Source organism: Pristiophorus japonicus, chromosome 12 (genome assembly GCF_044704955.1).
Source record: "Pristiophorus japonicus isolate sPriJap1 chromosome 12, sPriJap1.hap1, whole genome shotgun sequence".
NCBI classification, from domain to species: domain Eukaryota; kingdom Metazoa; phylum Chordata; class Chondrichthyes; family Pristiophoridae; genus Pristiophorus; species Pristiophorus japonicus.
The window spans coordinates 74,692,048-74,718,893 of record NC_091988.1 but is presented as its reverse complement, the minus strand read 5'-3'; the positions used below and the strand labels follow the sequence as shown (position 1 = coordinate 74,718,893).

Below are 26,846 nucleotides of genomic sequence, written 5' to 3'. Positions count from 1 at the left end.
CAGCAAACAGGGATATGAGGGGTTGCGATCAGTTTCCAGCTCAAATTTGAGGCCAAACAGGTACTAATGCATTTCCTTTACCCCGAACACACACGCTAATGCCTCTTTCTCAATCATGCTGAAGGCCCTCTCGGCCTTAGACAAGCTCCTGGAAGCATAGACGACAGGTTGCAACTTCCCCGCGACATTAGCTTGTTGTAATACACACCCGACTCCATACGATGACACATCACATGCTAGCACAAGTCTTTTACACGGGTTATACAATACAAGCAGCTTGTTGGAGCATAAAATGTTTCTGGCTTTCTCAAAAGCAATTACTTGTTTTTTTTCCCATACCCAGTACTCACCTTTACACTATAACACATGTAGGGGCTCTAAGAGGGTGCTTAACCCCGGTAGGAAGTTACCAAAATAGTTGAGGAGTCCCAGGAACGACCGCAGCTCCGTGACATTCTGTGGCCTGAGCGCATTCCTGATAGCCTCTGTCTTGGCGACTGTGGGCCGAATGCTGTCCGCCGCGATCTTTCTCCCCAAAAACTCCACTTCTGTTGCCATGAAGACGCCGAACCAATGTTTTATAAAGGTTCAGCATAATTTCCACGCTTTTGTACTCTATGCCTCTATTTATGAAGCCCAGGATCCTGTATGCTTTTTTAACTGCTTTCTCAACCTGCCCTGCCACCGTCAATGATTTGTGCACATACACCCCCAGGTCACTCTGTTCATGTACCCCCTTTAGGATTGTACCTGTGGTGTATGTAGCACACAAATCACTGACTCCACACGGTCTGGTGTAAGTCTAACTGCTGTGACCTTCGTCTTTTATTGTTCAGCTCCAGAGTGCCTCCCAGGTGTGGTGGTCAGCCTTATATAGCCCTTGTTTCAGGTACTACCAGGGTTTCCCACCGCAGCGCCCTCTGTGGTGTGGCATAGTACTTACATTACATTTAAAGTACTGGGACGATACACACATCATTACATAACAGTACCCTTTAGTTTATATTTTCTCTCCTCATTCTACAAAAATGTATCACTTCACACTTTTCTGAGTTAAATTTTATCTACTACGTGTCCATTCATTTCACCAGCCTGTCTCTATCCTCTTGAAGACTATCGCTATCCTCCTCACTCTTCACTATACTTCCAAGTTTTGTGTCAAATTTTGAAATTGTGCCCTTACACCCACATCCAAATATATATCAAGAAAAGCAGTGGTCCTAGTACCCACCCCTAGGGAACACCACTGTATACCTTTCTCCAGTACAAAAAACAACCGTTCACCACTACTCTCTGTTTCCTTTCACTGAGCCAATTTCGTATCCATGCTGCCACTGTCCCTTTTATTCCATGAGTTTCAACTTTGCTGGCAAGCCTATTATGTGGCACTTTATCAAACACCTTTTGGACGTCCATGAACACCACGTCAACCGCATTGCCCTCATCAACCCTCTCTGTTACCTCATCAAAAAACTCAATCAAATTGGTTAAACACGATTTGCCTTCAACAAATCTGTACTGGCTTTCCTTAATTAATCCACACTTGTCCAAGCTTCCCCACTACCGCAGTTAAACTGACTGGCCTGTATTTGCTGGGTTTATCTTTACACGCTTTTTTGAACAAGGGTATAACATTTGCAATTCTCCAGTCCTCTGGCACCACCCCCATATCGAAGGAGGATTGGAATATTATGGCTAGTACCTCCGCGATTTCTTCCTTCATTTCCCTCAACATCATAGAGTGCATCCCATCTGGTCCTGGTAATTTATCTACTTTAAGTGCAGCCAGCCTTTCTAGAACCTCATCTTTATCAATTCTTATCCCATCCAGTATCTCAACTACATCCTCTTTCACTATGTTTATGGCAGCATCCTCTTCCTTGGGGAAGACAGATGCAAAGTACTCATTAATACCTCAGCCATACTCTCTGCCTCCATGCGTAGGTTTCCTTTTTGGTCCCTAATCGCCCCCACACCTCCTCTTACTTCCCATTTACTATTTATATGCCTGTAGAAGACTTTTGGATTCCCCTTTATGTTAGCTGCCATTCTATTCTCATACCCTCTCTTTGCCCCTCTTATTTTCTTTTTCACTTCCCCTCTGAACTTTCTATATTCAGCCTGATTCTCAGATGTATTCACCACCTGACATCTGTTATACGCGCTCTTTTTCTGCTTTATCTTACTCTCTCTCTCCTTCATCATCCGGGGAGCTCTGACTTTAGTTGCTCTACCTTTCCTCCTCGTGGGACTGTACCCAAACTATTTCCTCTGTAAAGGCAGCCTATTGTTCCACTACAGTTTTGCCGGCCAATCTTTGATTCCAATTTACCCAGGCCAGATCCATTCTCATCCCACTGAAATTTGTCTTCCTCCAATTAAGTATTTTTACTCAAGATTTCTCCCTGTCCATTTCCTATAATGTCAGCTATGGCTCAGTGGGTAGCACACTCGCCTCTGAGTCACTCCATGAACTTGAGCACATAAATCTAGGCTGACACTCCAGTGCAGTGCTGAGGGTGTGCTGCACTGTCAGAGGTGCAGTCTTTCTGATGAGAAGTTAAACCGGGGCCCTGTTTGCCTGCTCAGTTGGATGTAAAAAATCCCATGGCACTATTTCAAAGAAGAGCAAGGGAATTATCCCTGGTGCCCTGGCCAATATTTATCCCTCAATCAACATAACAAAAAAAACAGATGATCTGCTGATTATTACGTTGCTGTTTGTGGGAGCTTGCTGTGCGCAAATTGGCTGCCGTGTTTCCCACATTAAAATAGTGACGACACTCCAAAAGGACTTTGTTGTCTAGAAAGTGCTTTGAGACGTCCGGTGGTCATGAAAGACGCTATATAAATGTAAGTCTATCTTTCTTTCCATAGCTAATCTAAACCTTATGATAATATGATACAATTAATAGTGTCAGTAATGGTAACCATGAAGCTATCGGATTGTCCGTAAAATCCACCTGGTTCACTAATGTCCTTTATGGAAGGAAATCTGCCGAGGTAATCCAAAATTCAGCTACCCCTGTCCTAACACACTAAGTCCCGCTCACCCATCATCCCTGTGCTCGCTGACTGATATTGGCTGCCGGTTAAGCAACGCCTCGATTTCAAATTCTCATCCTTGTTTTCAAATCCCTCTATGGCTTCGCCCCTCCTTATCTCTGTAATCTCCTCCAGCCTCACTAATCCTCTAATTCTGCCATCATGAGCATCCCTGATTATAATTGCTCAACCATTGGTGGCCATGCCTTCTGTTGCCTAGGCCCCAAGCTTTGGAACTTACTGCCTAAACCTCTCCGTCTCTCTACCACTCTATCCTCCTTCAAGACGCTCCTTAAAACCTACCTCTTTCACCAAGATTTTGGTCACCTGTGCTAATTTCTACTTGTACAGTTTGTTGTGAAATTTTTTATCTCATAATGCTCTTGTGAAGTGCCTTGGGACGTTCTACTATGTTAAAGGCGCTATATAAATACAAGTTGTTGTTGTTGTCCTTATCACTTTCTCAAGGGCATTTAGGGATTGGCTAATCTAAACCTTATGATGCAATTACTATCGTCAGTAATGGTGACTATGAAACCATCGTATTGTCGGTAAAAATCAAACTGGTTCACTAACGTCCTTTATGGAAGGCAATCTGCTGTCCTTACCACCTTCCCAAGGGCGATGAGGCATGGGCAATAAATGCCAGCCTTGCCCGCGACGCCCACATCCCATGAATGAATGTAAAGGCTAGTACAGACTAGTTGGGCCGAATGGCCAGTCTCAGTGCCTGGTATTCAATGTGATTCAAGGGGAGTCTGTCACAGCGCCACCTGGCGTATCTTACCGGGCAGTGCCCGTCCCTGCTCCTTCGGGCTTTTCCGTCAAGCCGCTCACGTGGTTCCCCGGCAGCACATTGGTTGTTTCCGTCGAGGTCGGGACGAAGCGGACCCCCGACCACGTGGTGCGGGCGACGTTCGGGTATTTCCGTCAAGTCCGGGTCGTGTGGTGGATCAGGTGGTACCCGAGCGCGGGCTTGCGATTGGCTGGCGGCCCCCTCCCCCTCCCCGCACTCCGATTCAAGACGGTCAGCTGGTAACCAAGGGCGGGCTTGCGATTGGCTGGCGGTCCTTCTTTCCCCCCCTTTCCGGGATAGGTCAGGTGGTACCCGAGCGAAGGCTTGCGATTGGATAGCTGCCCGTTGCCCGGGGAGCTGACGTGTCTTTCAGGCCTGGCGATTTAAGTCGATTTTTTTTCCCCCACCTCCTTCGCGAGTGAGAAGAGACGCCGGGCACCGGAGCGCCCGAAGTCGCCGCACTCACCCACAACAGCGGTAGCAGCAACAACAACAACAACAACAACAACAACAGCCGCCACCATGGGCAGTAAGTACCGCCGTCCAACAAACTCCCGGCCTCAAACCAATAGGCCTCCACCCAGCCTGGGCCTCGCGTGATTTTCTAACCCGGCTTTTGAGTGCCTATATCCCCCTGCCCCCGGGGTGAGGTGAATGAAAAATTTAGTATTTGATTTTTTGTTTGAATTTGAAAACCCAAGGGGAGGCCGTCCATTTCCAAAATAAATCGAAGATGATGTTGTGGTTGGGAGGCGAAATATATATATTTTTTTAAATACCGTTTAAAATTAAAATTTTTTTTAAAAGTCCTCGAGCCGCGCCCTCCACCGCCGGTCAAAGCCCGCCTCCCCCCGGGCTTCTCCTCTCTTCCCGAACCGGCTGGCGGTGGGGGTTGGGTTGGGGGCGTTCGAACGCCACGTCGCCCTTTCTATTTTAGTGCTGACGGATCCTTAAGGAGCAGCAGCAGCAGTAATAAAAGGCACACTTGCGTTTCTATAGCGCCTTTCACCAAACCCCCCCCCCCCCCCCTCCGGATGTCCCAAGTGCTTCGCAGCTTTAAAAAAAAAAGTGTGTGGAGATGTAGTCACTTTTTTTTAAATTGCTCTAGCCCATTTTTGTGCGCGCAGCAAGATCCCACAAACAGCAATGGAGATGATGACCCAGATCATTTTTTTGTGATGTTGGTAAATATTGACCACAGGACACTGGGGGAGAGCTCCCCATCATCCCCTGCTCTTCCACAAAAAAAAGTGCCGTGGGATCTTCTGCCTCCACCTGAGAGATTCCCTTCGAGTCCACGTGACTACTCAACGATTTGGCATCCGCAGCCCTCTGGGGAAGAGAATTCCAAAGATTTGCAATCTCTGAGTGACGAATTTCCTCCTCACCTCAGCCCTAAATGGTCGACCCCTCTTCCCCCTTAAATCGTAGAAATTCACAGGAAGGAGGCCATTTCGGCCCATCGTATCCGTGCCGGCAGACCAAGAGCTATCCAGCCTAATCCCACTTTCCAGCTCTCGGTCTGTTGCCCTGTAGGTTACGGCACTTCCAGTGCACATCCAAGTACTTTTTAAATGTGGTGAGAATTTCTGCCTCTACTGCCCTTTCAGGCAGTGAGTTGCAGACTGCCACCACAGTCTGGGTGAAAAAAATATCCTTTCTAAACCTCCTAACAATTACTTTAAATCTATGCCCCCTGGTTATTGACCCCTCAGGCAGATGTCAAAGATTCCACGGTACTATTTTGAATAAAAGCTGGATTTTTGTGCTCGTGTGTCTGGAGTGGGACTTGGAACCCTCAACCTTCTGACTCATCTGCGCACTGAGTCATGGATGACACTCCATCTGCACTAACAAACTTTGCTCCCCTCTCTCATTTTAACTCTGTTTAATGCTGATTAATGTCAAGAAATCATGATTAAGGCAGCTGATTTTGATTTCTTGCTCATCATCTCGGACAACCAACAATCTCAAGGGCTTTTATAAATGCAAAAACATTTGCAATTCCTGAATAATGATTCCATTGGATGAGTATATTAGTTGGTGGGATGTATTTCACTTTGCACATCATGTTGTGCTGCCTTGTAACATTTTAGATGTTTTGACTTAAAAACAAGAATTGCTTGAGCACAATAGTAATTAAGTAAAAATATAATTTTTATGTATAATCTCTTAATTCAAAGCTTCTTGATTCAGAATATCTGATGCAAATTTTTTTTGCACAATTCCCACTTTACTGTGTTAAAAAGAGACACTTGCATTTATATAGCGCCTTTCATGACCACCGAACATCCCAAAGTGCTTTACAGCCAATTAAGTGCTTTCACTGTTATAATGTAGGAAATGCGACAGCCAGGTTGTGCACAGCAAACTTCCACAACCAGCAATGTGATAATGACCAGATAATCGGTTTGTGATGTTGGTTGAGGGATAAATATTGGCCAGGACACCAGGAATAACTCCCCTGCTCTTCAAAATAATGCTATGGGATCTTTTACGTCCACCTGAGAGCAGACAGGGCCTCGTTTTAACATCCCATCCGAAAGACGGCACCTCAGATAGTGCAGCACTGAAGTGTTAGCCTTATGAGTTTAAGTCTCTGGCATGGGACTTGAACCCACAACCTCTGACTCGGGCGAGAGTGGTACCCACTGAGTCGAGGCTGACTAGTATTGACCGAGGCTGGCGCCTGTGTATTGACAAATATTTTTGAAGTGCATCTGTGATGTCATGAGTGTCAGTGTTTTTTCTGACTGAGGAATTTAGATGTAGAGACTTGAGCCATTGTGCAGGATAACACAGTTACAAAGAAGAGAAATAGAATGACTGACTTTTTGTCCTTGAAATAGCTTAACGTGCATCACACAATTGATTAGATTCTGAAACACAATGATACTTGCTGGGTAGGCATATGGTCTACTTGAAATAAATGGGTAGTAAGTGTCGCCAAGCACAGACTTTAATGGCTGTAGATTGTAGGGACAGGGGGATGATGAGTACCACAGTTTTGAGTTCTGGGGAAAGTTTGAGTATGAGATATTAGCATTTTAAAGAAGGCCATATACAAGGGTTGGTGCTGTTCCCTGAATTTTTCTTGCAGCTGTCGCGCTGTGAAACTCATGTCCGTTGTACCCCATAGGAGACAAAATCCTCACTGACTCCGGGAGGAGCACCTTAGCCACAGGGAGAAGACGGTTGAGGAGGATTCTAGCGACGACTTTGCTAGTTGCTGATAGCAGGGGGATTCCTCTAAAAGTTGCCTCAGTCGGACTTGTCCCCTTTTTTAAAGATGGTCACGGTCACTGCATTTCTGAGATCTCCCGGCATGTTCTCCTCCTTCCAGATGAGAGAGATGAGGTCATGCATTCACGCCAACAGTGCCTCTCCGCCATACTTCAGTGCATCAGCATGGATTCCATCCGCTCCCATAGTCTTGTTGTTCTTAAGCTGTCTTATGGCTTTTTCTACCTCGTGCAATGTTGGGGTTTTACTGAGGTGGTGGCGGGTAGCATGCTGCGGGATGGAGTCGAGAACACTCGAGTCAAAGGCAGAGTCTCAGTTGAGGAGATCTTCGAAGTGCTCCTTCCAGCGGGCCCAGACTGCCTCGGTGTCCTTGATGAGTGTTTCCCCGTTCTTGACCAGGAGTGGGGTGGGGCCTTGGGTGTTTGGGCCGCCAAGCTCATGGTCTACAGGGCTGTAGTAATACCAGCCCTCCTGCATGGCTGAGACATGGACCATATACAGTAGACACCAAGTCGCTGGAGAAATACCACCAACGATGACTCCAAGATCCTGCAAATCCCCTGGGAGGACAGACGCACCAATTTTAGCGTCCTCACTCAGCCCAGCATCGAAGCACTGACCACACTCGATCAGCTCCGCTGGGCAAGCCACATTGTTCGCATGCCTGACACGAGACTCCCAAAGCAAGCGCTTTACTTCACGGCAAACGAGCCAAAGGTGGGCAGAGGAAACTTTTCAAGGGCACCCTCAAAGCCTCCTTGATAAAGTGCAACATCCCCACCGACAGCTGGGAGTTCCTGGCCAAAGACCGGCCTAAGTGGAGGAAGTGCATCCGGGAGGGCGTTGAGCATCTCGAGTCTCATCGCTGCGAGCATGCAGAAAATAAGCGCAGGCAGCGGAAAGAGCGTGCGGCAAACCTGTCCCACCCACCCTTTTCCTCAACCGCTGTCTGTACCACCTGTGACGGGGATTGTGGTTCTCGTATTGGACTGTTTAGTCACCCAAGAACTCATTTTTAGAGGGACTGCCTATGATGATTACTACTATTTGCTTCTTAAGATTCCCAAAAGACTCACTTGGTGCCTTTTGGGAGGTTTTTGAATAATTTTCTGGGACCCAGTGTATACATTTTATTTATTGAACTAACTTCATTTACAATTTAAATGTTTTTTTTCTGGCAAATTTACCTGCGTTCAAGGCTTGAACTGCAGACTTCTGGTATCAAGAGACAAGAAAAGATTTAATGATCCTTATAATTGTTTTGTGGCCTTAGAGAAAAATCTGCCAAATGTACACACTATTTTGAGCATAACAAAATGGGCGTGATGCAGTACTGGTGTTCCAACTGCACTGATGAGCAGATGATCAATTATTTATCTGAGAGCAATAGCTATAGCCAGTTACCTGGCCTGTGTGGTTATGTCCCTTTGTGTCTAATGGCTTTGGTGGCTTCAGAGATGGTTGTGTGCACATATAATACATTCTGGAGTGTATTTCTAATCTCTTTCTGGTGTGTACTATGAAACCTTCTTAACTGGCAGATCCTTGAAGTGAGACAGTGGCATGAAGGCCCAAGGTGCATCACCAAAGTTGGAGCAGAGAGTAGCTTTTGTGTGTGGCTCTGGTGGGGCTGGAGATTTTAGTGTCAAAATCCAAATGCACTTTTTTTGGCTTGAGTAAACATCAGTTTTGGTACATAAGAGTTAGGAGCAGGAGTAGGCCATACGACCCCTCGAACCTGCTCCACCATTCAATACGATCATGGCTGATCTTCAATCTCAACTCCACTTTCCCGCCTGATCTCCACATCCCTTGATTCTCCTAGAGTCCAAAAATCTATCAATCTCAGCCTTGTATATACTCAACGATTCAACATCCACAGTCCTTTTGGGGCAGAGAATTCCAAAGATTTACAACCCTCTGTGAAGAAATTCCTCCTCCTCCTCCTCTGTCCTAAATGACCGCCCCCTTATCCTGAGACTGTGCCCTCTAGTTCTAGACTCCCAGCCAGGGGAAATGGCCTCCCACCATCTACCCTGTCAATCCCCCTCAGAATCTTGTTTCAATGAGATCACCTCTCGTTCTTCTAAACCTCAGAGTATAGGCCCTATCTACTCGATCTCTCCTCATAGGGCAACCCTCTCATCCCAGGGATCAAGATGTACTGTTGGGTACAAAGTAATGCCCCCTCGACTTTTTTTGTCTCCTAATACTCATGTGAAGCCCCCTGGGATGTTTCACTACATTAAAGGCACTATATAAATACAATTTGTTCCTGCTCCATGGGGACATTTTGATTTCCTCCACCAGCTATCCTTGTCCTTGAGTTCGCTGGGTAGGACACATCCCGGGCGTTTATATGTTCTGCGTGGGAAGGTGCTCAAACTCATCTTGGAAGCTCTTTCATGTCATCTGTGTGGATTTGAGCCCATATGCAAAGCTTACGGGGCAGTGTACTAGCCAGTATGGACATGTCTATTTTTACTTGCCTACCACTGGAAGGGTCGGTCCACATATTTGGTCTGTTTTTAATTAACTACAAGTATACGTGTAATGTAACTGAGCTAAATTGAGATTGTGTACTGTTGGCAAACATTTAATCATTTGGATAATGTAGCATTGGTTAGCTCAACGTGATGTACAGAATCATAGAACGGTTACAACGCAGAAAGTCATTCAGCCTGTCGAGCCCGAGGCAGCTCTCTGCAAGAGTACTTCAGCTAGTCCACTCCTACCCTTTTCCCGTAGCCCTGCAAATTTCTTTCCTTCGGGTATGTCACTTCCTATGAAACTGGTTACAAAATTAAAGTAGAGCATTACGCACATAGAATAACAACAGGCAGGAGCAGACCTCCTGGTCCATCCAGCCTCTCCTATATAGTTGTGCCGCCTTATGCGTCATAATACACTACCCCACCCACGCTGCAAAATTCCCTACCAAACCCCAGTTTAGAAAATCATATTGGCACTAATTTACGTAACCTAACTCTTAAACGAGGTGATCTCCGCCCCAGCCACAATCCAGTCTAGCTGTTGAGTGAAGGCGAATCAATATTCACCACCCAAGCTGTCAACCTTTTCCATAGGTCCACTATTCTCTGGTTAAAGAACCAACTAACATCCAACCTGTTTCTGCTTTTATATCATCATCATTGGCGGGCCCTCGAACGAGGGTGACTTGCTTCCACGAGAGTTCACAGATGTTTCAATGAAGGGCCCGATGTTCCAGTCCTGAACTCCAGTTGACTGGGTGGAAGATACCTGTGCGTGAAATTTTTTTAATATGTGGTGACCGTTGCACATCAGCCACCACACGGGCTTGACAGAGCTAGGCCTTTATCCAGTGGCAAGGGTTGACCAGGACGACTGGAGACCTGCTCTGCTACACGGACCTAGTGCGCACACATTGCAGTGTGGGCAGATCCGTGTTGCCCCTGGGCCCTCGGCTCTTCTGGGCCCCGTACCCTCCGCACCTCCACCACGATGACTAATACAACACATAACCGATTTATATATTGTACTTATATATTTATATAATTGGAATTGTAAGTGTAATGAGTGATTAAAATCAGATATGATGTCTTGCACTTACATCGGGAATGTTGTACTCAAAGCCTGCGGTCACGGTGTACGTCTTTAGGTAAAGAATGATAATTTTCATTATAATCATGATTACATCTGCTTTTATGTAACCTAGTAGTGTGACCCCATATTATCCTTAACTGATTTAGTTGAAATAATTGGTCTACATAAACACAATCTAGCCCCTTCGTTATTTTATAAACCTCAATCAAATCTCACCCAACTCTATGCTTTTCTAAAGTATATGGACCCAGCTCGTTGAGCTTATCTGGGTAACTAAGGTGTTTTAATCTGGTCATTTTGATGTGTGGAGCATTAACACTGGCTCGGACCTGTTGGGCTGAATAGCCTGTTTTTGCTGTGAATACATTGTAATCTTGTGCTCTCCTTTATTCCCTTTCCAAAAGATCAATATCCCCACCATATGAAGAGACAAAACTTTGCACAGTATTCTATCCGAGATCTATTCCATGTCTTAGTAAAGTGACAGCATTTTATGGAATGATCGATGCAGGTATAAGGACAATTTTTTCCCATGTCACCTGGTTTTTGTTGTAAGGCAGGGAAGAGACCACTGCAATGGTGTAGCTGTCACAGGAGCTGTGCGCTCTTTTCACTGTCATCACTGGCCTTATTTATCTTGGCATATTGATGTCAATATACAGCCAATAGGGAAAGGCAAATTGGAACCTAAAACATGCTGTGTAATACTTTAAATCTTTTGCCCCCAAATTGTTTCCTCAGGAGCCACTGACACACTTGTATTAGACAAGCTGTTTTCACAGATATGACGATTGTTGATTTTCCTCTTTCCCCTCTTTTCCCTCCCCCCCCCCCCCCCCCACCCCCATCCCATTATTCTTCACTGAGGTTCTTTATGACTGCACTGCTCTGAACATTACAGTAAAGAGAGTAATTGAGCCATAGAGGCAAAGGTTCTGGGTTTAATTGTATCTGCTGTGTTGGTAAGCTAGCCGATATCGGGGCTGATACTGGGGAGGACATTAACAGGAGTGTTGCAGTTTCCCTTAATGCCCTGGTTTAAGAACAAAAAATCATTATTTCTGCTGCTGATCAGTATTCAGTATCTCTTGGTCTGCCCATTGGGTAAGGATCAGGCCTCAATGTATTACTCCTGCTGACACTCGCTCAAGAGTATTGTATGTGCTGGTGAGGTAGGAGAGGACATCTTAAGAACATAGTAAGGCTCCACAAGGCTGCTCTGCCATTCAGTAAGATCACTGCTGATCTTTGACCTCAACTCCACCTTCCCACCCGATCCTAATATCCCTTGATTCTCTGTCCAAAGATCTATCAATCTCAACCTTAAATATACTCAACAACTCATCAGTCACAGCTGTTTAGGATCGAGAATTCCAAAGATTCACTATCCTCAATGAAGACATTTCTCCTCATCTCATTCCTAAATGGCCAATCCCTTATCCTGAGAATGTGTGTCTAGTTCCATTCGTTCCAGTCAGGGGAAACAGCTTCTCAGCATCTTACACTATCTTTTGCTTTGGGAGTCGTGCCCCATTAAGGAGAGAATCCCTTCAGCAGCAGTAGAGAAAGTTAGTTGGTGGAAAAAGGGATTCTCCTATTAGAGGTCTTGCAAATTACAGTTTGGTCAGCCATGGATCACTGCAGTGTGTTCCTTACTGTTGGCTAACCCAGCCAGACCTGGGGATTACTTGGTGCTGTGTTTTTTTTTGTATTTGATTTTAAACAAATATCCTTGCCTTGCTTTCCAGTAAAATTCCTTGAAGTTATCAAACCATTCTGTGCGGTGTTACCAGAAATCCAGAAACCAGAAAGAAAGGTAAATGTGCCAGCTGTTTTCTTAAATCTATTTATTCTTTCATAAAAGCTACACATCAGAAAGATAACTTGCATTTATAAATGTCACCCGATCACATCCCAAAGTTCTTCAGTCAATGAATTACTTTGGGAGTGCGGTCTCTATTGTATCAGTAAATGTCGCACCTATTAAGATCCTACAAACAAAAGAAATGAAAGACCAGTTAATCTGATTGTTGGTGGAGAGAACTGTGGAAATTCCTGGCTCCTGTGCAAATAATGTCACAGGATCTTTTACCACCTGAATATGTGGACTTGGTTTAAGGTGACAGCACAGCTGACAATGCAGAACTTCCTCAGCGCTGCATTGCAGTGTCGACTAGATTATGTGCTCAAGTCTCGAGTGGGGCTCGAACATAAAACCTTCTGATTCGGAGGCGATGGAGTTGCCAACTGAACCAAGATGGTGGCATCTCCCTCTCTGCTGCCATATTTCTCAAAGCTGCTGCTTTCCATTAGAAATGGGTAGTCATTTGTTACTGGTTGTGGTCAGTGAGATGTAGTGCTGACGTATGTATGAAAGGGCCCTTTAATCCTGTCGTTTCCTTCATCGTTTATGATTATTGTGCCATGGACTTCCCTTGCACAGAATGCCACTGTGAGGATGGTGCTACCAAATTCATCCTTTGGTGGCTTCATTTTAAAAGTAGATATATTTTGCAACTTCCTCCCCCTGAAAATGTGCTGCAGTCAGCTTTCATAAAAGAAAGCCTTGCATTTATATAGCGCCTTTCACGACCACCGGACGTCTCAAAGTGCTTTACAGCCAATGAAGTACTGTTTGGAGTGTAGTCACTGTTGTAATGTGGGAAACGCGGCAGCCAATTTGCTCACAGCAAGCTCCCACAAACAGCAATGAGGTAATGACCAGATAATTTTTTTTTTTATGTTGATTGAGGGATTAATAGTGGCCAGGACACTGGGGTGACTCCCCTACTCTTCTTCGAAATAATGCCCTTGGGATCTTTTACGTCCACTTGAGCGATTAGACGGGGCTTCGGTTTGACGGTACTTCCGACAGTGCAGTACTCCCTCAGCACTGCACTAGAGTGTCAGCCTAGATTTATGTGTTGAAGTTCCTGGAGTGGGACTTAAACCCACAACCTTCTGACTCTGAGGCGAGGATGCTACCCACTGAGCCACTCGCTGACACGTAGACACTTTCTGCCCTCTGCCACTTCAAGTGGCCATTCTTAATGGCCGAGCCAAGACAGCAAGCCTGGTCAGCCTGTAGTGTGCAGAGGGCATCACGGCTAATCTTGTCTTCTGTCAGCATCCTCGTGTGCTTTTTCCAACGGGAGTTGCTGGATATTGATCCCCTGATCCACGAATTACTTTGACCTTTGTCTTAATCTACTCGAGTCCGCACAGGAATGACACGATATCCCATTGGCAGTAACTCTGAGCATCTAAAATTGTAAAGCCTCACCGTGTCTCAATTAAATTACCTGTATCTGGTTTACTGAACACACACAATCCCATAATCTACAGTTCTCATTAGCCAGGTGCACTGTTGTTTAGCCTAGCCTTTGCCGCAGGGAGCACAACCTCTGTTTCCTCTCTGGAGATTGAGACACTGCAGAGGTGGTTGTCTGGCTCTTTAATGCATTTGTGTGTTATTTTTAGATGCCTTGCTGTTATCTCTGTGCTTTGGGAGTTCTCTTAGCCTGTAAACATTGGCACTTAGACACTCGAGTGACGCAAATCGTGTATATTTTTTTTTAAGTCTTAAATGTAATAACTTGTGCATAGTCGAGGAAGTTAAAATCACATTTGTATCGGCATGGGAAACCAGGCTAAAAGTGAAAACCGTGACCAATTTCCTCTCGCCAATTCGAGCCTCGTTTAAAAAGGAAATCGGTAACAGCTGGATACAATACATGAATGCTTTCATGTTTAAGATTTGTTACAATGCATAACTTCATTCGGAACAAGGCTGGATATTAAAGCTTGGAAATAGACATGAAGCAGTTGGTACACTGTGGCATGGCCGTTGGGCTGTAACTGCCAGCGTGCTGAGCGAGGCTCCAAACCATTGATCACAATAATCCAGAGGGATGTGGAAACTTGTTGATTTCCCCCAAAATGTGCTCTTGGTTGCTGTCCTCCTTGCTCTCCTAAGTGCCAAGCCTTATTCAAAACAGATTTTGAGTTGAACAATTAATCCTGGTGTCACGGCCAATTTGAGAGGAAGTGTTTTCTGGTTTATGACAACAGTGAGGGGTAGCTGACACAAATGTTATCTGTCGCGTATCTTGCAGAGCAAGAACGGAATTTGGTTTTGGGGTAGGTGATGACTATGTAAATAATATCACATTTAACCAAATAGTTATATAATGTGTGTGAGCAGAAACCCGGTTGGCCTAATTTACATGGCATAGATTTTTGTAACAATGTTTGGCAGAGGATATTAAATCAAGTAGAGGGTGACAGTAGATCAGATGAGCTGGTTCTTTTGATGTAATTTATTTTGAACTCTCCTAATGCCTTTATATACTAACTTGACTTGGTAGATTATTCCAATCTTTATCACCTTTTAAGTAAAGATTTGTTTTCCTAAGCCCTCCTTTAAATTTGCCTTTTGTTTGAGTCACTTAAATGTGGCCTATTTTTTTTGCTGGCCTAACTTGCCTTGAAATGATATTCTAGGTTTACCTTGCCTGTGCTATTTAATATTCAATATATCCTAAGACTATGCCCACTAGTTCTAGACACTCCAGCCAGGGGAAACAATCTCTCGGCATCTACCCTGTCAATCCCCTTCAGATTCTTGAAAATCTCAGCGGGTCAAGCAGCATTTTAGAGAGAGAGAGAGAGAGAGAGAGAGAGAGAGAGAGAGAGAGAGAGAGAGAGAGAGAGAGAGAGAGAGAGAGAGAGAGAAAAGTTAACGTTTCGGGTCACCGACCCTTCGTCATAACGGGTCTTCGACCTGTACCGTTAACACTGTCTCTCTCCACAGATGCTGCCTGACCCGCTGAGATTTCCAGCATTTTCTGTTTTTATTCCAGATTCCAGCATCTGCAGTATTTTGCTTTTCACTGCAACGAGATCAACTCTCATTCTTCTAAACTCCATATAATCATAAAATCAGAGCTAGGCCATCAAGAGAGAAGTTAGGAAACACTTTTTCACACAAAGGGTGGTAGAAGTGTGGAAAATTCTCCTACAATAAGCGGTAGATGCTAGCTGAATTAATTTTAAATCTAAGCGATTAGACAAGGGCATAAAAGGATATGGAGTCACGGTACAGATCAGCCATGATCTTGCAGAATGGCCTACTCCTGTTCCTATTGGTAGCATTTTGGTATCTGATAATGGGTTGAATACATGTTTCAATGATGTTCTTTTGTTTTTTTTCTAGATTCAGTTTAGAGAAAAGGTGCTATGGACAGCCATTACACTCTTCATCTTCTTAGTCTGTTGCCAGGTCAGTGATTACAAACTTTTAACGTTGCTTGTTCACTCTGGACGCAATCAAACATTTGGGCTGGAAACAAATAAAATTCTAATAATTTAACTGCTTAAGTGACAGTACAATTCCAGTTACGCTGTATAATCTAATTACCGACAGTGCTGGTGAATGGGCATCTGTGGAGAGAACAGACATGCTGACTTATATCTCTTGTCCATAGGTGCTGACTAACCCGAGTGTTTCCAGTATTTTCTGGTTTTATTTCGGATTTCCTGCATTATTTTTGTTTGCGTTTTGAGTGTATTTGGAATAGACTTGTCTCAGGAAAACCTGCATTTGCTTATATACATTTTTTTGTTTTTCAATCTCTTCAGATTCCTTTATTTGGAATCATGTCCTCAGACTCTGCAGATCCTTTCTACTGGATGAGAGTTATTCTGGCTTCCAACAGAGGTAATGGAAATTTGTTGCAAATTGAACGTGACATTCACAATTAGTTTGGGTAGAGGAGTGGTACTTATCGACAGCCCAAGAGACACTTGTGACCTACCTCCCCTTCACTTGTGTCTATCGGTAGCCGTACTACTGTGTATTTGTGAGCAATGTTGCCCTGAAGGTGCGTGGCTGTGAAGAGGTACCATGCATGAGCGCCGCGCAGAAAATTCAAAGGGCCCATGCGGAGGGTGAGAGAATTAGAGGGAACGCTGTTTGTGAGCCTCCATTTATACATAGCTGTGGGCTATAAAGTGGAACTGGAAGTCGGTGTGCTCACTTCTCTTGCTTCTTGTGCAGGGAAAGAAAGGAAGGAGATGAGCTTGCATGGCTATTCCAGTCTCCATAGTGAAAGTCGATTATTCAAGCTACCCTGTTGTTTGCTCCACTAGAGCTATCAGTCCTCCTGGGTTTCTTTCCTCCTGTGCATAAATACCTGGTGTCCAGTTTGCATTTGCTCGGAGTGGCAGGTTTGAAATCAGAAGCTTGCACATTGCGAGCAGAACACCATTGTAATTTCTACCTCCGTAACATCGCCCGTTTCCGCCCCTGCCTCAGCTCATCCACTGCTGAAACCCTCATCGATGTCCTTGTTATCTCTAGACTTGACTATCCCAACGAACTCCTGACTGGCTTCCCACATTCTACCCTATGTAAACTAGAGGTGATCCAAAACTTGGCTGCCTGTGTCCTAACTCGCTCACCATCACCCCTGTTCTTGCTGACCTACATTGGCTCCCGGTTAAGCAACGGCTCGATTTTAAAAATTCTCATCCTTGTTTTCAAATCCCTCCGTCCCCACAAACCGCCCCCCCCCCCCCCCCCACCCCCCGAGATGTCTGCGCTTCTCTAATTCTGCCCTCTTGAGCATCCCTGATTATAATCGCTCAACCATTGGTGGCTGTGCCTGCAGCTGCCTGGACCCCAAGCTCTGGAACTCCCTCCCTGAACTCCTCCGCCTCTTTACCGCTCTTTCCTCCTTCAAGTCGCGCATTAAAAGCTCTCACTGTGACCAACCTGTCCTAATTTCCCCTTATGTGGTTAACGCTCCTGTGAAATGCCTTGGGACGTTTTACTACGTTCAAGGCGCTATATAAATACAAGTTGTAATCACTTTCTGGTGCAATCCGTTGGATCATTCCTGAGGTGGCCCTCGAACAAAAGATTATTGAGGATCCCAGAGCTTACCAAACACTTGAATAACACTGGAACAAGAGGATTGTCTCCTGAACAATATAGCTTAAAACTTGAATGCTTGTTGGAGGTAAGATGCACTTTGTGTATTTCCTTTGAGGTCAAGTCTCCCTCTAATATATTATTCATTTTCCCCATTCTTGTGTCTGCTCACTTCCATACCCGGTTTCCAGCCAAGCAAGGGGGGTGCCAGGGGGGAATATACTCGTGTTTCTGGTAATCATGCTGTGAATCAGGGCAGTGAAGTGTGGAGAGTGACCCAGGCTGACTTGCTCTCGCACACCGCTCTCCTCCAGGGAATTGCACTCTACCAAAGGTGGCACTGTTCTGATCTGTTTAATTACAAAATGATGGATGTATGCCTGCTTCCTACCATTGTATTGGCACTTGGTGCTGGCTTTTCATCATTGATTTGGCATGGACGAAATTATTCAACCAACAAAAAAAGCAGTCCCACGTCTATTCTTTTCATGTGTCTTCTGAGGAGACAGCTGCTAAGCCGTTGAGACTGATTCTCTCTGGGGTTGTTTTTAAATGTAATTACGCCAACTGCAGCATGTACCATCTACAAGATGCACTGCAGCAACTCGATTAGGCTTCTTTGGCAGCACCTCCCAAACCCGTGACATCTGCCACCTAGAAGGACGAGGGCAAGCAGACGCATGGAACCACCATCACCTCCACGTTCCCCTCCAAATCGCACATCATCCTGACTTGGAAGTATATCGGCCATTCCGTCATTGCTGGGACAAAATCCTGGAAAACTCTCCCTAACCGCAATGTGGGAGCACCTTCACCACACTGACCGCAGCGGTTCAAGAAGGCGGCTCACCACCACCTTCTCGAGCAATTAGAGATGGGCAATAAATGCTGGCTTTGCCAGCGATGCCCACATCCCAGAACGAAAAAAAACTTTAGTTCCGTACAAAATTCCCATTTTGCCATGTTTAATATGCTTAATTTGAATTCTTGGGTAATTAATTCAGATTATCAGGAGTAAACTATAGCACCTTGTACCACCTCGGTCAATTATTTCTGGAGTACAGGCATTCTGTACACCGCAATGATTTGAATGACCAGTAATCTGTATTTGGTGGTGTTGGTTGAGAGCACACACGGAATTCCCTGCTCATGAAGATAGTCATGGGTCAGTTACTAGAGCAGGCAGACAGGAGTCTTGATTCAATATCTCCAGTGAAGTGAAGTGTGGTAGCTGTACCGTGCTGAGCTTTTGAGCACTGATTGTTGGCCTAGTTTATGTGCTCGGGTCGTGAAGTGAGGCTTGGGCCCACGACCTGCTGGTTCAGAGGGGAAAGAGCTACCAAATGAGCCAAGCTGTGTCGTATAAATCTGTTTGGGCTGGCAAACTCGTTATCTACTCTGAAGTCTGACTTGCTGCATGCAGATCTCGCTTGGGTGAGTTTGCTGGCAGGTGGCCTGGTCCACGACTGGTACACAAACTTGTGTTGGTGTTGAAGCACCTTCATCTTTTGAATTCCTTCTCCCTGGACAGCCTAACCAAATTTGGGAATCGTGGCTGCGTTCAGCTACTTTGCAAAGCCTGCATCCATATTGTGCGGTGTTAAACCTGATTAAACACTGGCAGTACCCCTCCTCAGCATTTTAACAGGCAAGCTAATTGGTATATTAAGCAGTATAATAAACTATAAACTGACAGGGTATGGTAGCTTCTTTGCTACCATTCCCCATTTGGGAGTTGTATAGTGGTTATGTTACTGGACTAGTAATCCAGAGGTCTGCACTAATGATCCGGAGACGCATCCTGGGGGAACTTAAATTCAGTTAATTAAATATATCTGGAATTTTTTTTAAAAGCAGCTATTATCAGTAATGATGACTACCGGATTGTCAGAAAAACCATCTGGTTCACTAATGTCCTTTTTAGGAAAGGAAATCTGCCGCCCTTACCCGGTCTGGCCTATATGTGACTCCAGACCCGCAGCAATGTGGTTGACTCTTAACTGCCCTCTGACATGGCATAGCGAACCACTGTTATACCAAACCATAAAGCCAGTGCAGTGAGTGCCACATGGACTGCAGCGGTTCAAGAAGACAGCTCACTACCACCTTGAGGGCAATTTAGGATGGGCAATAGATGCCAGCCTTACTAGCGGTGCCCACATCCCATGAACGAATAATTTTTTTAAACTGTAAATCTGATGCCATTTAATGAGCTATTCTTCATTTGTTACATCCGTTTGCTTCCACAACCAACAGTGACCAAACTGCAACTGGCATTTTCACCCAAATGTTGCACACCTTGAGTGCTGTCTCCAGATACGAGCTAATTTTGGATGGACAGGTTACATAATTGTATTCGGAGTACTTTTCACAGATCAAGTGAGACAGTACAGAAATTTAACACTTTAAAATTTATTATAGACAGTTCCTGTTCGAACTGGAGGCAAGTCAGTACAGTAGTAAAATCATAGTAATGCTGAAGCTAAAATGAATGTTGAAGTTCGCATACTACGAGTAGCGATAGTGAAACACGCTGAAAAGTGTGTTGGTGATATTAAAACAATATTTCTTTCAAATTTAGGTACACTGATGGAGCTGGGTATCTCGCCCATTGTCACCTCTGGTCTCATCATGCAGCTTCTGGCGGGCGCAAAGATCATTGAGGTTGGTGACACTCCCAAAGACCGAGCTCTCTTCAACGGAGCACAGAAACGTAAGTATCTGGTTTCAGTTTGACGCGTCGCAACTGACTGTCTTTTTGCGATGCTACAAAGTATTTCCACAGAAACGGGTCCATGCTCCACACGAGCCTCCTCCCCACCCCTCTTCTCACCCCATCAACATATCCTTCTATTCCTTTCTCTCTCATGTACTCATCTAGATTTCCCCTTGAATGCATCTACGCTATTTGCCTCAACAACTCCTTGAGTTAGCGCGTTCCGCATTCTTACCACTCTCTGGGTAAAGATGTTTCTCCTGAATTCCCTATTGGATTTATTAGTGACTATCTTGTATTCATGGCCCCTAGTTCTGGCCTCCCCCACAAGTGGAAACATCTTTGTCTACCCTATCAATCTTGAGATCTATTGAATCACCCCTCAGCCGTCTCTTTTCCGGAGAAAAGATCCCCAGCCTGTTCTTGGCTGTCCTGTTGACATTTCAGTTTGAGCAAGCGACATGCTTTCAATTGCCTATTCATCGATGCACGCATTTTAACTCTAGTTGGTGTAGTCCCCAGTAACCTCTGTAGCCACCAGTACTTCACCCTACTGTGCTAACCCAAGTTCTGAGGCATAACATTGTGTGTACAACTGGATGATTCTTGCATTTTAAGTGGACGCAGTGTCAACATGTGACAGACCTACCGTCGCACTCTTGCTAGTCAAAAAGGCATTTAAATGCTTGTTATAAAAAGATAATTTGTTTATAGAGCCATATGCCATGTACACGTGCTCCATAGCCAATGAAGTGTAGTTGCGTAAACAAAAGTGGCAGCTTCGCTCAGTACTGCACAAGAGTGTCTGCACTAGAGTGTGTGCTCAAGACCTGGAGTGGGACCACGATGAGTGCCACCAACTGAGCCAAGCTTGTGTTGTTTAATGCTCTGAAGTTGCTCTCCCTTTTATAGTACAGTTGATGTTGCAATGAACAAGGTGAGGCTTCACTGGTGGAGTGCCAGTACATTAACCTCCAGCATACTGCATGTTCCATATATTTGGCAGTGCTGAGGTGGTCTACAAAGTTGTTATACTTTGTCATGGGGATGGTGAATTCTCCATTTCCCTCAAGTTAGATCTAGTTTGTGAGCACACATCTATAGGAATTGGTGAGACACTATCGGCGGTAAATTGACGCTGGGATCTACGCCCCGTCGCAAATTGATCGTTCGGATCTGCCATGTAATTTTGAAACCTGTTCTTGTACTGATAACGCTCCTGTGAAGCACCTTGGGACATTTTACTACACTTAAAGGTGCTGTAATAAATGCAAGTTGCCACTGAGGCTTTCACTTAAGGTCTGGTGCTTGTATCAATCGTGACGTTCCTTCTGCTCCTGCAGTTTTTGGTATGATCATCACTATCGGGCAGGCCATTGTGTATGTCATGACTGGGATGTACGGAGATCCATCAGAAATGGGAGCTGGCATCTGTCTGCTGATCATCATTCAGGTATGGCTGATCATCATTCAGGTATGGCTGATCAAAGCCCCGGTGCAGCGGTGAAATGTCAGTGCGTTTGGAGGTATTTGTGATTTTCCTTCTGGACCGTCACTCTTGGTAATGAAGTGTGCAAAGTTTTATTTTCTGGACCCAGTCTGGATGAACCTTGCCCTGAGTTTGATTTTGGGATTAATATATGTTGCATTGTGCATGCTGTGTTAAACTAAAGCTGGCAGAATGCAATTGCAAACATTATTTCAGTAAGTGAGTGGGGAATCTATGGAGCAGGCTCTCCAGGGAGGCAATGGAAGCAGTTAGTATTGATCCATTCAAATTGGATTTCTTTCAGAAGATATTTTGGATACAGTATGCGTAATCAGACATGAAATATTGTCACGCTTACCATTGTTCTCCTTTCTGTTTGTATGTTGCTTAAGCGACCAAATTTAGAGCAACATTGTAGAAGAAAGCCGTAAAATTGCTTATTTGCCAGAGTGTACTATTTGGAAAAGAAATCTGTTTTATTGGGCAAACGGTTTATCACTTAAGATTCCACTCAAGCTGCCGTGTGTTTTCCTTGCTGAGTTTTACTGGACTTGTTCGCGATGGGTTTTTAAACCTTTTACAGCTGTTTGTTGCTGGTCTGATTGTGCTGCTCCTGGACGAACTGCTGCAGAAAGGGTACGGCCTCGGATCTGGTATCTCTCTCTTCATCGCCACCAACATCTGTGAGACCATCGTGTGGAAGGCTTTCAGCCCGACTACAGTGAACACCGGTAGAGGTAGGCAGATAATGGTCTTTATACCCTTAAATTGTATATACAGTGCAGCTCATCCTGAGAAAGCTGGGTGAAGGGCCAATGCTTATGATGGATACTGCCATGGTTGGGTAAGAGATCAGATGAGGTCAATTGAGTAATAGATGTGTTGGACTAGGAGACTATGCGATTTTATTTTAACACAATGGGACTGTAGGGAAGAGAAGTGTAGGTTTTTCTAATCATTCATGGAATATTGGGCGTCGCTGGCAATGCCAGCATTTATTGGCCATCCCTAATTGCCCTTGAGATGGTGGTGGTGAGCCGCCGCCTTGAACCGCTGCAGTCCGTGTGGTGAAGGTGCTCCCACAGAGACTTCGTTGTAGTGGTTTAGAATAACAGTGGCTTCGCTGGGCCATTTCAGAGGGCAGTTAAGAGACAATCACATTGCTGTGGGTCTGGAGTCACATATAGGCCAGACCGGGTAAGGACGGCAGATTTCCGTCCCTAAAGTACATTAGTGAACCAGATGGGGTTTTACAACAATCCGGAAATTGGAGTATATGGAGCTCCGAGAGAAGGGCTTGAAGGAGTAAGGGCCACATTGTTGAGAAAGTAGAAATGCACAAGTCCTGTCTGAGGGAAATGCCCAGCCGTTGTATCCTGTGCATCAGTGTGTGAGAAGCACATGAATTAGGAGCAGGAGTAGGCCATTCGGCCCCTTGAGCCTGCTCCGCCATTCAATAAGATCATGGCTGATCTTCGACCTCAACCCCACTTTCCTGCCTGATCCCCAAAATCCTTGATTCCCTTAATATCCAAAAATCTACTGATCTGTTTTGAAAATACTCAGACTGAACATCCACCACCCTCTGAGTGAAGAAGTTTCTCCTCATCTCATCTGAGACTCTGATCACTGGTTCTAGACCCCCCCCCCCCCCCCCCCCACATCAAACCCTGTAAGAATTTTGTATGTTTCAATGAGATCACCTTTCATTCTTCTAAACTCTAGTGAATATAAGCCTAGTCTACTCAATCTCTCCTCAGAGGGCAATCTCTTCCCCTTTTCCCTCCCCACCCCCCACCCATATCCCAGGAATCAATCTGGGTTTGTCTTTATTTTAAAGATGACTGTGCCTATTCCTGGTTATTTTGTTGAAAAACAGATTGTCAGCAGTTGCTAACAGGAAGGATAATACGTCCTGGCTGGCAAAGAGGAAAACCTAATCATGTTTGCTCCTTTTTTAAGGATCTATGGCAATAGTACAGCCAGATTAATGTTTGCATCTGTGCTGTGGGTATTTGTATGGTGAAATGTCTTGCACAGGTGGATGTGGTGAAAGCCCTGTCACTGGTGGCTGTCATGGTCCCTCGTGTATTGAGTTTGAGACTATTCGAACAGCAATATGAATGGCGACTTCTTTTGGAAAAACTGTACAAAAGACTCATCTCTCTTGCATGGCTCTTCCGAATGCAAAATCTTAGAGGTGGCTTCCTGCGGTCTCTTTAAATGGTTGAACAATGAGCTTTGAACCTTGCAATGATGGGCCGTAGTTTGTATCTACACCTGCTGTGTTTCCATCTCCGCCTTGTGGAGAGTAGAGTGATGTCTGCACTCGACTGCATGCTAATGCATTCAGCTGTGCTCACCTGGCTGGATAATGCAGAGAGAACTGTAATGTCTGTAAGCTTGTAATGTTTGTAGCTCCACACTGTGGATGTGGACGTATTGTGTACTGCAACTGCATAGTTAATAATAAACCGAACCAGGGAAATTTCTGGAGGCTTCCGAGAGAACTGCCTGCCATGTTGGGAAGCTATGTGTGCTTGTGCTCTGTGAATATATCACATTTAGCGGCCAGATGGGATTTTTCGGATGATTTAAAGCTTAAATTTTGTTGAAGGATTCAGCCAGCTAACAGACACTTTGGAAGTTTCTGTCTTTGGAAAAAGCTACAAAATCCGAGGTAAAATACAGCACACGGTGTGAACAGCTAGAGATTAAAATGGCAGGTGTAATCGGACATTTGGAGGAATATAGACATGACCGGGAACGTTTTAAAGTGTATGTGGATCGGCTAGAAATCTATTTCACTGCAAATAACATAATCGAAGTTCCAGACAATGCAGTCCAGAACCGGGCTGTGTTGGAATGTAAGAAAGCGATCTTATCGGTGGCGGGTCTGACATTATACGAAACCCTTGTAAATCTGCTTGTGCCTGACGAGCCAAAGGACACAACGCTTAGAGATTTTAACGAAGCTGGAGCAGCACTATAACCCCAAACTGTTTGAAATTGCTGAAAGCTATCGTTTCAGGATTCAGAATCAAAAGACTGATGAAAGTATCAGTGATTACATCGTAGCATTAAAAAAGCTATCGATGCACTAATTTTGGAAACTTTCAAAACCGAGTTACGGGATCATTTTGTTTTTGGGGTGAAAAATGATGCGATCAGAAGGAAGTTATTGATGACTTGACTTTTGAGATTGCTTGTCAGACAGCAAGGTCGATGGGCATGGTGGAACAATATTCCCGAGAATTAAATAATAATTACGGTCGTCAGTCAACCAAGGTAAATCACCTGCAGGTTCAAAGTTAAAGATGGTGGGGGCCCAAAGTCTCAAGCTAGAAATTCTAACAGAGCGTCGAAGTCATGCTATAGATGCCTGGGACAACACATTGCTCAAAGTTGTCCATATGTGAAGGCAGGGTGTTCTTCTGCAGAAAGACTGGGCATCTTGCAAAGGCATGCCGACTGAAGAGTCCAGCGTTCAAAGCTGAGTAGAAATCCCAAGAGACTACATAACATGGAAGAACAACAGGACGAGGAGATGTTAGAGTTACACGTCATCAGGAGCACGAGGTTAATGGACAGCGATTCGAAAAGCATTAAAATCCACATAGATGTTGCGGGATTCAAGATACCAATGGAAATTAACACGGGTGTATCTGTGAGTGTAGTACCGGAGTCACTATCGCGACAAATTGCGTGATTTTCAACTGGCGAAATCCAAGATAGAGCTGCGAGGCTACTCGGGAGAGAAAATTCCTGTAGTAGGTCGTATCACCGTATCGGTGAAATATAAAGATCAATTTCAGAATATGCCTCTAATAGTAGTGAAAGGAGACAAGTCTGCCTTACTAGGAAGAAATTGGTTGAGCTCACTGAAGCTGGATTGGAGTAAGATTTTCTGTGTGGAAGTGAGATTTTCACCAATGGATGAAGTTATCAAGAAGTATCCAAAGGTGTCCTGCGAAACGGGCAGTCCGATTCGAGGCGAGTGTCAGGGTACAGAAGGACGCTAGATCGGTTTACTACAGGCCACGTTCTGTACCATATGCACTCGAGGAGAAAGTTGAGCAAGAACTCAAAAGACTAGAGACTTAACATTATTTGTAAGATCGATCGATGTAATTGGGCTATACCCATTATAGTTGTACCCAAGTCCGATGATATAAGATTGGGTGGTGATTATCATAAGGTAACCGTAAACCAGATTCTAAAGGATAATGTCCCCAATACATTGCCGAATATAGAAGATTTGTTCACAACACTGACAGGTGGTCAGACCTTCTCAAAACTGGATCCTACGAATGCCTACTTACAGCTTGAACTAGATGAGTCCAAGTCATGTTTGACTATAAATACTCATCTAGGCCTATATCAATTTAATAGGCTACTGTTTGGAGTGTCTTCCATCCCTGCCATATTCCAAGGGGTCATGAACCTGATTTTGCAAGGTATTGAAGGGGTGGTATGTTATTTGGATGACATACTAATTTCAGCACCAAATAGGCAAATTCATAATAAAATATTGAATGAAGTCCTCAAACGGCTAGAGAAGCACGGAGTATGAGTGTCTGCTCATAAATGTGAGTTATTTAAAAACTCAGTGGAGTACTTAGTGTATAGAGTAGACAAAGATGGTTTACATCCGACCAAGGAAAAACTGGATGCGATCAGGAATGTCACTGAACTTTGTTCATTCTTTGGTCTTTTGAACTAATATGGGAAGTTCCTACCAAATTTGGCTACAGTATTACATCGACTGAATGAACTTTTTTAAAAACAGGTCCATTGGAAGTGGTCAAAAGAATGCGATACAGCATTCAAGGAGTGTAAAAGCAAATTCGTAGAGAGCACCATGTTAGTTCACTGTCTCCTATCTAAGGAGATTAAGCTAGCATGTGATGCCTCTCTGTATGGAGTTGGGGCAGTAATCTCTCATATATTTAGTGGGGAGGAGAGACCAATTGCTTTTGCTTCACCCACTCTGTGCCAGTGAGTAATTATGCACAAATTGAAAAGGAAGCTTTGGTAT

General features: G+C 44.6%; 1 protein-coding gene across 1 annotated transcript in view; it reads left to right on the top strand.

Annotated features, from left to right (window-relative positions):
• The first annotated feature begins 4,167 nt into the window (after positions 1–4,167).
• Positions 4,168–26,846, top strand: part of LOC139277338 (protein transport protein Sec61 subunit alpha-like 1) — a 33,269-nt gene continuing 10,590 nt past the window's right edge. The window contains exons 1-7 of the mRNA XM_070895682.1: positions 4,168–4,370; positions 12,418–12,485; positions 15,885–15,950; positions 16,310–16,388; positions 20,185–20,316; positions 21,663–21,772; positions 22,392–22,545. Of these exons, the coding sequence (XP_070751783.1) occupies positions 4,364–4,370; positions 12,418–12,485; positions 15,885–15,950; positions 16,310–16,388; positions 20,185–20,316; positions 21,663–21,772; positions 22,392–22,545 (616 nt within the window). The 5' untranslated portion in view covers positions 4,168–4,363. The remainder of the gene's footprint in view (positions 4,371–12,417; positions 12,486–15,884; positions 15,951–16,309; positions 16,389–20,184; positions 20,317–21,662; positions 21,773–22,391; positions 22,546–26,846) is intronic.